The following is a 15,000-nucleotide window of genomic DNA, read 5'->3' on the forward strand; positions in this document are numbered from 1 at the left end:
CAACATGCACTTGTCAAGCCCCTCGGAAGAGAGACAGGAGGGGAGGAGGTATACATACCGGTATTTCTGCATTCTATTATTAGCTCCGTTCGCAGAGAGGAGCGACAGAACCGCTACACTGACAGCAGCGCAGTGTGTCCCCTAGTTTGGTACTGGACTGAACGGACACACATACACCAACGAACGCCGCATTGGCCCCGCAAGACAGCGAGCGAAGAAGTGCAGCGTTCGGGAAAAGGTAAGCACCGGGGATGAGGAAGGGCAAGTGTATGTGTGTCCACATTTCACGGCTCAATGTGCGAGATGATAATGTCATGTTTTCCTATATTTCCATATCTATCTAATAGACCTCGTACAGTACTCTTACTTCGACTCAACCTGAAGAGTGCGACATTGTGCGTAAAATTATCCAGATCGTGCGTAAACATTATTCTGTTCCTCTTTTTGACAAGTGGCCCATCCACTCCCTCGAATTCTCATGTGTAGTCGATAGCCTTCCACATGTGTGTTTGAATGAGGCAGACTACCTCACATAGAGCAGTGGTAGGCTGGCCTGTTTCATAGAGGCTAACACTCCTCAAAGACACTTCCTTGTGTCAATAATGTTGCGGTTTATATCTCGCCTTGCGTCTCCAAACGGTTTTTGCTGCAGTAGCCGCTTCCGTGTGTTGTTGGGTTGAATCAAAGACAATTTTGTCTCGATTAAACCATTACAATCTCGATTTTAACTGCGTTTATTTAAACGACCAGAGGTTCTAGACTAGTGGTCTTGAATACAGTGCAAGGTTATACGCACACTTGAGGGAGGGGTACCCCAAGGTGAGTCTTTGGTTGCATGGGTGGTGTCTAAATGTGATCTTGTGCGCATACAGTACAGCTTTGTTGCGTAGTTGGCATTGATAATCATCTAATGAAATAACTTGTGGCATGAAACGTCAATTCTTTGTTGCTCAAACAATCCAGACATTGTTTCAAATGTCAGTTGTTTTCCTTCAGTGTATATGACAAAGCCCAGTTGTAAAAAGCATGCCTAGTTATTTTTACCCGTGTGTGTGTGTGTGTGTGTGTGTGTGTGTGTGTGTGTGTGTGTGTGTGTGTTTGTGTGTGTGTGTTGGCGTGTTGGCAGTCATGGTGGAATGGGCAATGCAATGCAGATCCCTCGTGAACCTGACACACACACACACACACACACACACACACACACACACACACATTGGGCCAAGCGTATGTGTTGTCGGTGTTGAAATAGACACTGATCTGTGTGTGTGGGTGCGCCTCATAACCTCTAAATGACCCACAGACTTACAGTACTGACTGCTACACCACACCACAGACCCTACAGCTAGGTGTGTGTGTGTGTGTGTGTGTGTGTGTGTGTGTGTGTGTGTGTGTGTGTGACCCACAGACCTAGTAACTACTTGACTACACTGTAGCCCTTACTGCTAGGGCCACGACATCTGTGGCAAAAAAAACTGTTATAATCAGGGTCTTCGGTAACTAATTGGTATTTTATAACTGTGTATTCTGTGTAATGTTTTGGTTGACCCAGTCTTCAGTAATTCTGTGTAATATTTTGGCTGACCCAGTCTTCAGTAATTCTGTGTAATGTTTTGGTTGACCCAGTCTTCAGTAATTCTGTGTAATGTTTTGGTTGTCCAAGTCTTGGTAACTCTGTGTAATGTTTCGAATGGCCCAGTCTTCAGTAACTCTGTGTAATGTTTTGTTTGACCCAGTCTTCAGTAACTGTGTTTTGGTTGACCCAGTCTTCAGTAACTGTGTTTTGGTTGACCCAGTCTTCAGTAACTGTGTTTTGGTTGACTCAGTCTTCAGTAATTCTAGGTAATGAGAGTTCAGGAGACATCCAAGGACCGACACGCCGCTTGACATCGGTGGGACTGCTGTGGACAGGGTGAGCAGGTTTAAATACCTGGGAGTCCACATCTCAGAAGACCTGACCTGGACTACTACCCACATCAGTTCTCTGGTGGGAAAGGCAAGGCAGCGCCTGTTCCATCTCAGGCAGCTGAGGAAATTCAAAGTCTCCCGGAGGATCCTTCAGTCCTTCTACTCTGGAGCTGTGGAGAGCATCCTGGCTGGCAACATCACCGTCTGGTATGGTAACAGCACGGCCCAGGACAGGCGAGCTCTGCAAAGGGTGGTACGCCTGGCAGAAAAGACCATGGGAGCTCCAACCCCCCCCCTCTCCATGTCCTGTACACCAGGAGGTGTAGGACCAGAGCCTACAGGATAATGAAGGACCCTCACCACCCCAAAAACGGACTGTTCCAGCTGCTGTGGTCAGGCAAACGCTTTCGCTGTCAGGCAGCAAGAACAGAGAGACTAAGACTGAGTTTCTTCCCCCACGCCATCAGGATCATCAACGATGACCCCACCAGTGCCCCCCTCAAGTCACTCACACACTCACTGACATCATAACACATATGCATAATCATCCATCATCCATCTGCTGTTTGTATTGCTTATACTGCTTATACTGTTCATATTGTTTATACTGTTCATACTGTATATTTTTTAGTAATTTTATTTTATTTTATTCTATTTTAAAACTATTGTTGCACTACTCTGTGGCACTGTCACTTTTGCATTTCACTGTATACTTGTATGCACGTGACAAATAAAGAATCTTGAATCTTGAATCTTAATGTTTTGGTTGACCCAATCTTCAGTAACTCTGTGTAATGTTTTGGTTGTCCAAGTCTTGGTAACTCTGTGTAATGTTTTGGTTGACCCAGTCTTCAGTAACTGTGTTTTGGTTGACCCATATAGGCAGTCTGCTGTCCTAGTGGAGGAAGCCATGGAGGGACTCTTCTTCGAGGTGAAGCCCAGAGACCAACCCTTGAACCAGCGGACCCCCAGGAACCCTCTGCTTAACCTCCCCCCAACCAACGGCCCTCACCCAACCTTCACCCCCACATCCTCAACCCCCTACCCCCTCAGACTCACCTCTCCCGGTCGGAGGAGTGGGCCTATGGAAGAGGGTGAGGAGGATGAGGAGGAAGAGGAGGTCCAATACAGACTAGCCCTGGTCGGTTCCCTCCGTGTCCACCCTCTGACCACCATGACCATGCTGCCCTGGGTGGTGGCTGAGATCGGGAGGCCTCGGCCTGGGGAGAGGGAGCGGGCCACGGGGGGTAGGCCCGGAGGTCCTGGGACTGGACACACACACACACGCACCGGCAGCGGAGGTGGACGTTTGGACGACTCCCTGCGGAATGAGCCGGTGTGTCTGTGTGTGTCTGCGTCGTGGGTGCGTTGTGTGCGGGCGGTGGGCGGCGGGGGGGCCTGGGACCCCCTCACACACACCGTGTTGTTTGAGCACCGGGCACACCGCCTCACCAAGCTGATACACAACAGCCAGGAGCCTCAGAGCTTCGCCTGTGTGGTCAGAGACACACACCACTGTGCCTGCTACGTGTTCCAGTGTCAAGACAGCACCAAGGTAATGTGTGTCGGTGTGTGTGCTGGTTGGGGATATTGTGTGCGGAACGGTGAGGGACGCAGCGTTGTAGAACATGAGTGATGTGACACACACACACACACACACGCACTCAGCTGCTCATAATTCACACTAAGACACCATCTCAGATTACAGAGAGACACAGAGAGAGAGAGACACAGAGAGAGAGATACACAGAGACACACACAGACAGACAGACAGACAGACAGACAGACAGACAGACACCATCTCAGATTACAGGGAGAGGGAGAGAAAGAAAAAAAGAAAGAAAAAGAAAGGAATATTTGCCACTGTTCCTTTTCACCAGTGAAGGATAGGGGCTCCTCCCCCCTTGGCTATAAAAAGGTGTGTGTGTGTGTGTGTGTGTGTGTGTATATGACCGCATCAGTATTTGTTATGATATGTAGCTCACTGAGACTTCACAGACATTGGATACTGTGTCATCGTCTCTACCCGCCCCCTACACACACACACACACACACACACACACACACACACACACACACACACACCTCTGACCCCCCAACACTGAGAAAGTTCAGCCAAAAGTCTTCCTGTCCTGTGAAATTGAACCCTAGGCCCAGCACTAAAACATGCATGATAGGGCTGTGTGCTGCTAGTGTTGGCTTTATTACAAACACAGGCACACACACACACACACACACACACACACACACACACACACACACACACACACTGGCCTAAGTCTGCTGGTTTAGCTATCTGTATTTGTGAGAGAGAGATTGTGGCAGCTTGTCCTACATCAAGGCCTTCTCTTTGTGCCTTCAAACAGGATGTAGAACCAGGTTACCATGGAGACCACTTCCTGTGTTTAGGGGACTGGCGTCAGCTCGATGTACTCGTGTGTGGGTCTGGTTGAGCACGCCACACACTGTGTGTGTGTGTGTGTGTGTGTGTGTGTGCGAGCACACTCTCTGCTCGCTGATTATCTCTCACTCACCTCCTTCTTTTCCTCCCTCTCTTTCTCTCTTTCTCTCTCTTTATCTCCTCCCTCTATCCTCTCCTCTTGCCCTTCACTGATGATGTCACTCTGGCCACCTGTTGCTCGGGCTCTGTCACATTACACTCACCCACATTCTTCACCCAGGGTGAAGGGGTGGCGTAGTGTGTGTGTGTGTGTGTGTGTGTGTGTGTGTGTGTGTGTGTGTGTGTTCAGAGATACAGTACATTCCTCAGCCGCAAGGCATAGCTTAGCAATTATTTGTGTGTGTTTGTGTTTGAGAGAGAGAGAGAGGGGGTGGGGTGGGGGTGGGGGTGGGGGGTGAGCATGTATGCAGTCCGTGGTCGGTGTGTGTGAGCAGTTTTATGGGCGTGATCCTCTGAGATGCATAGCATGGTTGAAGAATCCTCCTTTATTAGCTCCCACGGCCTCCCCTCTCATCAGTCAACACTTTTGTAGGTCACGATGCCCCCCCCCCCCTCACACACACACACACACACCATCACACAAACACAGAACCCACAAACACACACACACCTTCACACCTTCACACAAACACAGAACCCACAAACACACACAGAGCACACACACACAGAGCACACACACACACACAGAGAGCACAATCTGTTCGCTAATCTGGCGCAAACAACACTTAGGTTGTGGGTTTGATTCCTGCTGGGACCATATATATTTATATATATAAGTGAAGTGTGAATGCCATTTTCTCAGTTAAACACATCAGTAGATAACACATGACTCATGTTTTGGATCTGGTCAGAGTGAACTAGAAAAAGAAGGTAGATTTGGAGAAGAAACGTTGAGTGCTTTGCTACAGCAATCTGGACCCTGTTTGGTAGTAGCAGTAGCTATTAACTAGGCAATATAGAATCTAGGAATGATCAGAGATAACCCATGCATTAGAAATGATCAGAAATGAACACTGAAATAAGCAGCCTAAAGACCATATTGATGCCTGAGTCCCATTACAGATACCTGGGGAGCAAGGACTATTTTAGAGGTTCAGTGGGGTTTTCCCCTGCTCGTCCCGAGACAGAGATGAGCCACCAGGTGGCGTCATTCACTACAAGGTTTGAATTAAATATAATATGTAACTGTACCTCAGAGAGAAATCATCCATGCATGATAAGAATAATTAATTTGTTAACTCCATCATTTTACTCTCATTTCTTTTTTTTTACAGCGAGACCAGGCTTTCACTTCCAACTTGAAAGTATGCTTTCAATGCAATTTAGTCGAATTTAGTAGCCTGTTCCTGAGACTTTAATGCTTTGCTGGAAGCAACTTTATTGGTGTGTGTAACTCATTCATAAGTAAGTGATTGTCAGAAAAAAAAGTTAATCTTCACCATATTTTCTATCTGCCCCCACGCCCCGCAACGCTCGACCAACCGTGCGTCCCATTGACATTCTTCAGTCTTGCCATCGGTTTGCTTTTGTTTAACCAGGAAACGCTGTTTAAATTTTTTTCTGATAAGTTTCAAGGATATCAATCTAGAAGCTATAGGCTCAAAGCGAACTGAAAACGCAAACCTCGCCCATCTACAGTTTGACAAGTGCGGGTCAGCATATTCGCCCCGTCGCGACGCCCCCCTCTCGTAACGCGTATCGGCGGATTGGACATCTGGAGCGAACGCGCCATTGGGTCAGGAGCAGCGGCTCATTGAAGGCACTAGCGGAGGAAGAGGAATCATCATCTTTCGCCACTCGCCCGTAAAAAACGGCACATTACCGAAAACGGTCGACCCCCCCCCTCCCCGGTACACTCCTGGAAAGGTTTATGGCGGATGGGATGAAAGCGCGGCTACAAAGGTTCAATTTATTCAATGTCAAGACAGAGCAAAAGGCTGTAAGTGAACTTTTTGTTGCGTTGCTGTTTTAGCCCGCTTCTCCCGGTGTCGCTAACTCGCTAAAGTTAGCTAACCTGTTAGCTTCCTTACCGTTGGACAGCCACGAGCTTGCGAACATTTTGAATCGAGATATATTATTTAAAAGCCTATTCATTCTAACAAAATGACAGGAATAGTCGCTGCTAGCAACATATTCACTGCAACATGTATTGTAGCGATGTATCCAGTTTACCGAGCCGATAACGTGGTAGTTTGAGAGTGCTGTCATTGAAGGGAGACTGAGTTTGATAAGCATGATCTTTCATCATTGACTGTGGACATTAGTAGGGAGCGGTCCAAACCATTTCTATTGATGCTATAAGCTTGCTTCAGTATTTGGTAACATTATCTACCGATCCTGCACAATAATATTGGTCTTAACAACAACCACAACAAGGGGAAACAACTGAACTTTTGTGTTTAATGTCCTAGTAGCAGGAATGTGACTTGTCGTACTGTAGATGTTGCGAGCATTCCAGTAATGCAAACGATTCCGGATATGTGATGTTTATCTATATGGAAATTAGATTTGTCAAGGTGCTTTGAGTCTGAGAATGGCACCGTCCTCTCTGTTCTGCCCAGTACAAGCTGTAAAATAGGCTCTGTGTTCAGCTCAGTGTTGGCTAGAATGGACGTTTTGAGTCTGTTTATTTGGCCTCAGGTAAAGCTCCTTCTGTTGGATGAACTCCCTTGACCTGTGGTTTGATGTACGAAGGAGCGAGGCAAAATAGAGTGCATTGATACACTAGTTCTCTGATAACTGCTGTTGACTCTCCCCGAGTCTCTCTCTCTCTCTGTGTGTGTGTGTGTGTGTGTGTGTGTGTGTGTGTGTGTGTGTGTGTGTGAGAGAGTGTGTTCGGTGTGTTTGTATGTACCATACACTGGTATGTCTTTCTTCTGTAAAGTAAATGGCAGTGTATCAGTGTGTTTGTGTGATAAGCAGCATATTTTAGTCTGTATCAGTAAAACTCACTGGGGAGGAATCTTCTCCTGAGAGAATGGGGGTAGAACACAGAACAATGTAGCTCCTCTCTCTCTCTCGCACACACACACACACACACACACACACACACACACCACAGTGTACAAGCCTGTATTTAATAGACCAGAGACTTATACCACACACACACCACAGTGCACAAGCCTGTGTTTTACAGACCAGAGGCTTACACCACACACACACACACACACACATTCACACGGTCTCAACCTCCACTGTCGTACAGTAACCATACACACGCACCTTTTTAAATAGCCTTGTCTTTTTGTGTCTTCCTTTCTCTATTGCCAATTGATGGCCACTGAGCCTGTAATTGGTCAGGATCTGTTTCTGCTTTGTGTCTCTGACAGAGAAGAGAAAATCAGACCATTTGTATTCTCTGTTTACGGCCAGATAGGCTCAGGCTCTCTCTCTCTCTCTCTCTCTCTCTCTCTCGATCTGTCTCTCTACAAATGACTTTGTAAAGCTTCTGTGTCGTCTGATGTTGTATGGTCTTAATTCCGTTGGTGTTTTGATGTCCTCTTTTCAACGTTGGGAGCAGTGCTGATTGCTGAGGCAAGGAGAGTCTCGAAGGAGTGAAAGAAACTGTTTTTCCTTTCCCGACACCAGTCAGTCACCATCGGAGGGCGATGACCTTGCACCTCCTCAGTCAGAGAGTTTAGAGTGACTGTAGGCCTCTGACTGAGAACTGGGTCCGCTAAAGTCCTAAGCGTTTATAAACACAGACCAGAAAGTGTGTGTGTGTGTGTGTGTGTGTGTGTGTGTGTGTGTGTGTGTGTGTGTGTGTGTGTGTGTGTGTGTGTGTGTGTGTGTGTGTGTGAGTGTGAGAGTAATGGCGATGTCACCTCCAGCCCATTGTGTTCATGCCAGAGCTCCACTTCTGCAGCAGGAGCAGGAGGCAAGGTGTCAGTTTGTGTACTGTATGAGTCACAAGGTTTCGCTCTCTCTCCTGGATTCATGCTCCTAATCTCACATTTACACACCTCTCTCACATGCTTTCTCCGTTTTTCTTCTTTTCTCTCTCTCTCTCTCTCTCTCTCTATATATATATATATTATTGCCCCTGCCTCATGTGACAGTCACTCCTGGCTTTCACTGAGCACTACTGTAAAAACAGGGCATAAACTGCCTGCTTGTCTGTCTGTCTGTTCACCATCTGCCTGTCTGTCTGTCTGTCTAGTGTCTTTCTGTCTGTTTGTATGTCTTTTTGCCTGTCTCTTGTCTGCCTGTGTAGTGTTTTTCTGTCTGCCTGTCCTCCACCTGTCTGTCTGTCTAGTGTCTTTCTGTCTGTGTTATTTTAAGGGAGTCCCTGCCTTGTCCCAACACGGCAGCAATCCAACTCTCCACTTCTGAGTCTGCAGACAGGGTTGCTTTCTGAGTGCTTATTGTGTCACTGTTATCGTGTTTCAACGACCCAGCCATCTTTTCTAACTAAGTCTTTGTACAAGAGAAGCAGTTGAGGGGCTCAACACAGCGGGCATGACGTCAGTGTCTTGGACTCTGTGGCCGTCTCCCTGGCCCCCCCTCCCCCCTCCCTCCTCCCCTCCCTCCTTTCTTGAGTTCTGCCTGGGTTCTTTGACCCTTGAACCGACCTGAGGCCGTCAGAGCACATGACCATGGGAAATGCCACAGGAATGTCCCCAATGTTGTTGTTCTGCCTTGTTGATTGATGTGTCACTGTGCCGACTGACTGACTGACTGACTGACTGACTGAGCTCCAGACCTAAAGGTTCTTTAATGGGTGACATTTGTCCCTGTGACATTTGCCTCTGTGACGTGTGTCTGGTCTGCTTGTGCCTGGCAGACTAGACAGGAAAAATGAAGGGGACCTGTCCAGCGAATCGATGTTGACTTTCCGAATTGGTTGACATGTGCTTCGGGTTAGAGTTGGGGTTTGGTTCGGGCTCGGGTTAAGGTTAGGGTCAGTTTTAGGTTTGGACCTAGTCCAGCTGTCAATGGGATGCTGGTCAGGAGGGTCTCGTTGGTACTAGACAGTTGCTTTACAGAACGATGGATGGCATGATCATGACACCGGTGTCTGTGTTGGCTGGGAGTTACTCAGTCTCTTGAGTCTGTGCTTGAGTAGGGAGTTAGTATAGGCTATGGCTTCGGAGGGAGGGAGGCAGGCAGGCAGAGGGGGGGGGGGGGGGGGAGAGAGATTAAATAAAAGTAGTTAGGAGACATGGATTAAAAAAAAGATTGAGAGGGAGAGAGTCTGTGTGAAAAGAGACAGAAATAGAGGGAGGGAGGGAGGGAAGGGACGAGAGTGAACATAGGAGTGCATTGATAGCCCTAGTCCTCTGATAACTGCTGTTACTGACTCTCCCCCAGTCTCTGTACCATCAGGTGTGTGTGTGTGTGTGTGTGTGTGTGTGTGTGTGTGTGTGTGTGTGTGTGTGTGTGTGTGTGTGTGTGTGTGTGTGTGTGTGTTCACCACATTGGTAGCTGTGGTTTTCAGCTTCTCTGTTTGTGTAGCCTACTTCCCTAATAATAGAGCCCTTTGCATTGGTGACCTTGTCCTGTCGTGCAGCAGACTTGGTCCGAGTCATGGCTTCTTTGTGTGTGCATGTGTCTGACTGAGAGGGGTTGTCCGTGTGTGTGTGTGTGTGTGTGTGTGTGTGTGCGTGTGCGGGGTAGTCACGGCTCCTGCGCTCGGCTCACGTCCGGTTCCAACTTCAGCCCAACGGTCGTTTCTGTGAACAAGACATGCGTTTGTGTGATGCTGTGTGTGTTTAAGTATCTACTGGGAGGTTGCGTCGGTCTATCCCCCCCTCTCCTCCTCCTCCCTCTCCTCCTATTCCTCCTCCCTTCCTCCATTCCTACTCCCTCGTTCCCCTCCCAAGAACGGTAGAAAGAGAGAATAAAGCAATAGAGATTCGATGAAAGGAGCCAGAGGATGGAGTGATTGGATGGATGGAGGAAAGGGAAGTGAGGGAGAGAGGAGAGGAGAGACTTTCTTTACATTATCAGCACCCTGCAGTTTAGAAAAGAGTGAATGATGTTGCTGTGACAACCTCAGAGGGAGGGGGAGGGGGAGGAGGAGGTTGGGGGCGGGTCCAGGTCCAGGCCCAGGTCCAGGCAAGATTAGTTCCTGAAAGAAAAACAGAGGAAGAAAGAAGAAAAGTTTTCCTCTCCTCCATGTGAATCCTCATGTTCTCCAGAGAGAGAGAAGAAGGGAATACCGAGGGGAGGAAAGTATTGTCCGCAGCTCTGCTGAGAAGGGAGAGAAAGTAGAGGAGGAAAGTACAGGAAGAAAGTAGAGGTAGAGAGAGTGCTTTTATTCTGAAGACACTGTGGGAGAGAGAGGTAGAAAAGGGGGGGAGTGAGAAGTATGGATAGTCACGATAAAAGAGAGGGGTAGATGGAGTGTGAGTGAGTAGAGGGAGAGAGAAGAAGTGAAAGACGGCGCCAAAGAGCTGTCACTGTAGAACAGACGGTGTGTTTTGGAGAGGCTGAGGGGTCGGTACAGTAGCCGTAAGATTGAGTGGAGGGGGGGGGGGGGGAGAAATAAAGAGGAGGAAACGGTAGGAGAAGAGAAGAGAGGAACAGAAGGCTGGATGGTGTTTTTGGGGGGCCTGAGGGGGTTGTGACGGTGGCGGGGCCAGGGAGGAGGGAGGCCAGGGCTGGGGGATGGAGCAGCCTGAGCCCTCTCTTCAGCTGGGTGGCCAAGGTGAGTCAGAAAGCCTGGAGGAGATGTCTGCAATGTTTCAGAACAGGTGAGAGATGTTTTCACCTTTCACATTGTCCTTTCCAGCTGTGTTTCAGCAACTGTGGTGGATCCGTAACCGAACCAGGCCAGCCTAGTACAGCTCAGCTCAGCTCAGCTCCGTTCTGTAGTCCGGGGAGGTAGACATCGGAGGACGGGCTCATTGTAATGCGTGGGACGGAAACACTTTGAAACCATTCCTCATGCGTTATGTCCTCGATTTCGACCTCCACCAGCCTCCACTGACTGAATCCCTGGCGACATGCACTGCAAACCAGGGATCAGCCCGTCCTCCCGATTCCTACCACCACCAGCCTCCCCTGGTTTCAGCATGTGTTCAGTAGTAATGCTACAGTAGCTCAAGGGCGTTTGGTGTTGCCTTTTTCTCTGACTACTGACTACGGTATGTAACCTAGCACAGTGTTCTCCCCCAGAGTTTGGCGAAGGCTAAGGGGGTGCAGAGGCCCCCCCAAAATGAGCGTCCACTGTTGCCTTTAGCAAACAGGTTCTGTTGAGATCTACCATGCGACAGGGTTCTCCCCAGGATTCTTTTAACAAGGTGGCGCTGGATTGCATTGTCAAAACCGTTATTCATGTAAAAATGCAAAAAACGCTAAAAAGCTGAATTCACTGAGGAACATCATAACGCTTTTCGCTTTTAACAACGATGTCATTGGCGGTCAAAGATAGTTACTCTGTCATGACTACATATAAGTTTAGTTTGCTGTGAAATGTTACATTCTTTGGTAAGTGTTAGGCAGGGCACCACAGATCCGCCTATTCAATGGTAGGAGAAACACTGGTCTAGCCTATTTGTTGATGTCAGGTGATGCCATGGTGATGTGTAGGCCTGTGATGTGTGGTGGATTGATTACCTGCCTGTATCGTGTGGGACTTGAACCCACAACCTCACTTCCCAGTGTGGGACTTGAACCCACAACCTCACTTCCCAGTGTGGGACTTGAACCCACAACCTCACTTTCTAAAGCACCTACTTAAGACGAACAAAGCTGCTACACAGGGAATGCTACGCTTCATGCACACACCGGTTGAGTAGCAGTTAACTACCACAATAGGAGTCTTATCAACTCCTTTATCCCACACACGCCTCGCCAACGTCGGTTTAACGTGTGGTTTAACTCTGCTGGTTGGCTAATCCCTTTGACATGCACTGCAAACCAGGCATAGCCACCTCCGTCTTCGTCTTTTTAGATAGTTGTTTTCTGTTGTTAAACTACAGGGTAGGGAGAGTAGGTGAGAATATTTAGCCTGGCCTAATATGTGGCCTCATTTAGCCTAGCCCGGGCTAACGTTGTCGATCCAAAGGGCCAGTGAAGATCAGACAGACAGGCACCATGATGTAAGATGTAAGATGACTGTTGTGCACGTGGCGGTGGGTTCATACGAGTGCTGTCAGAGAATAGATGTGTAATCTCGTTACAGCGCAACGCCGCCGTTCTCTGAGAACAACACACTCGAGGTACTTCTCGCCATGGCGACGGGATTAAAGAAAAAGTGTCTGAGAAACAAGTGGATAAATGGATTAGAAATGAGACAGATTTGTGTTTTTATTGTTATTAGATCAAAGATCAAAAGACTCTGGTCACCCTTGTGGAACCCGTGTGTGTGTGTTTGTGTGTTGCACCTGGTACCTGTGTAGTTAAATGTTGTAACTCAGACCAATGTTTCTGTCGTTGGGGAGTGCGTAGGCTAGGTCGGGGAGTGTCGAGGCAGAGGTTGGAGAATCTTGAATCATTCTCTGCCTCTTCTCTCTCTCCCTCTCTCTCCCTCTCTCTCTCTCTCCCTCCCAACCTCCCCTCTGTTGACACAGCCCTGAGACATTCATCATAATTGGCAGTAGCTGGAACATCATACCAGCGTGCGTGTGTGTGTGTGCGCACTGAGCATGTTGGACTACATAGTCATACTTCAACACCATGTATATGATATCATTGAGAGAGAGAGGGCTACACGGTCCAGTGTCTCCGCTCCTAGGGACCTGATTGGTCAGTCAAACGCCACTCATTGATTGGCCAGAGAGAGTAAGACCGACTGTTTGTGATGAGCCAACCCAAGCCTAGCCTGGGTCAAAGTCTCACAGACAAGAACTAAAATCTGCTCTTACTGTGTTCTTGTCCTGTTCCCTGGAGAACCAGAGTAGTGCACTCTGACACGTGACCCAATGTGAATGGAAGTCATCCAGTTAAAGGTGGCCACACTGAAAATGTTGAAAACGTGCGTACAAAAGACTCTCCGTTTTCTAATAGTGCCAGACATGTTCATATCCTTGTAAACAAACCAAGCATAAAAAAAGACGGTGTCCTACCCGACACCAGATTTGAGAAAACTCTTGGTTTGAGACTAATACACTCTTCACTGAACGTTCTTTATCATGGGATCTCATTACTTGATGGCTAACGTTTTGTCATGGCCATTTAGCGCTATTTTAAAGCTACATCCTGGACCTTTTAAAGGGATGCTCCACTATATTTCCATGTTTTACTTTAGGCTAGTATTCCAGGTGGTACCCTTCCCCAGACAGTTGTGATATTCATCCATCTTCGATGTTTTCAGTTCTTTTTTTTTTTTTTTTTTTTTTTTTTTTTTTAATAGTTTATAAAAACACTCAAATTCAAAAATACTTTGCCAACTGTCATGTAAAACGTGAAGTGATTGGTGACATCAATTCCGAATGCAACAACTGTAAGATGTAAATATAGTGGAACATATTTGAATGCCAATGTCAGCCAGCCAGGTAGAGTTACACACACACACACACACACACACTACCCACGCGCACACACACACACACCCCACAGCCGTACCCAGACAAGACTCAGCAGGACCTGGTACACTGTTTTCACTCTGCTGAACCTACTAGAATAGGGCCTTCTCTTGACATCAGGTACTGTACATGTCAGGCCATGTCGGACTGCTGCTAGTCTCCTTCCTCTTCACACGTGACCTTTGTTTTCACACACACAACAGTCACTATGGCACAGCTATTTGATTACCGGTAGTTGTTTTGGTGATTTGAATGTTACCATTGTTTAAACGGGACAAACAAAAGTGTCAGTCAGTTTAGAGCAAATGACTTTACAATGACAAGCTTGGCTCTTGATGATACATATAATCTACATTAGCCTACAATATTTTATCCGGATATACGCAACAATTAGGCCTACCCTCACTCTCTGGGTCTCCATTTCAACTCTTCCGTGTGTGTGTGTGTGTGTGTGTGTGTGTGTGTGTGTACACGTACACGTACACGTACCTCTGTCTCTTGCAGTCATGGTTACCTGGTAGAGTCTGAGCTAGAAGACCATCTAGATGAGAGGATAAGAGCAGTTGTTTTTGCTGGCTCAGTGAGGGGGTGCCAGGACTCTGGGCCCAGCGGACACAGGCTGTTTATAGCCTGGACTGACTTGGCCAGGGGGGAGAGGACCATTCCATTGCCTTCTGATGTGATTACTGCTGTGTGTGTGTGTGTGTGTGTGGGGGAGATTAGGGGAGGGGAATAATAAACCATCTCAACTCTGTTTACTGCAGAGCCATGTCTGTTCAGGCTCTAACTATAGAAACACTCCTCCCTGCCTCTTCTCTCTCTCTGTCTTCTCTCTCTGTCTTCTCTCTCTGTCTCTCTCTCTCTGTCTCTCTGTGTCTCTCTCTCTCTCTCTCTGTCTCTGTCTTCTCTCTCTCTCTTTCTCTCTGTCTTCTCTCTCTGTCTCTCTCTCTCTCTGTCTCTCTCTCTGTCTCTCTTTCTCTCTCTCTCTCTGTCTTCTCTCTCTGTCTTCTCTCTCTGTCTTCTCTCTCTGTCTTCTCTCTCTGTCTTCTCTCTGTCTCTCTCTCTGTCTCTCTCTCTCTCTGTCTCTCTCTCTCTCTGTCTTCTCTCTCTGTCTTCTCTCTCTCTCTCTCTCTCTCTGTCTCTCTCTCTGTCTCTCTTTCTCTT

The 15,000-nt window shown here is 47.7% G+C and overlaps 1 protein-coding gene across 1 annotated transcript in view; it reads left to right on the top strand.

The window, feature by feature from the left end:
* Window positions 1-117: 117 nt before the first annotated feature.
* Window positions 118-15,000, top strand: part of tbc1d1 (TBC1 (tre-2/USP6, BUB2, cdc16) domain family, member 1) — a 44,536-nt gene continuing 29,653 nt past the window's right edge. The window contains 2 exon segments of the mRNA XM_083693266.1: window positions 118-238; window positions 2,788-3,460. Coding sequence (XP_083549392.1) covers window positions 2,816-3,460 — 645 coding nt within the window. The 5' untranslated portion in view covers window positions 118-238; window positions 2,788-2,815.

This window comes from Argentina silus (genome assembly GCF_951799395.1).
Source record: "Argentina silus genome assembly, chromosome: 21".
Classification (NCBI taxonomy): domain Eukaryota; kingdom Metazoa; phylum Chordata; class Actinopteri; order Argentiniformes; family Argentinidae; genus Argentina; species Argentina silus.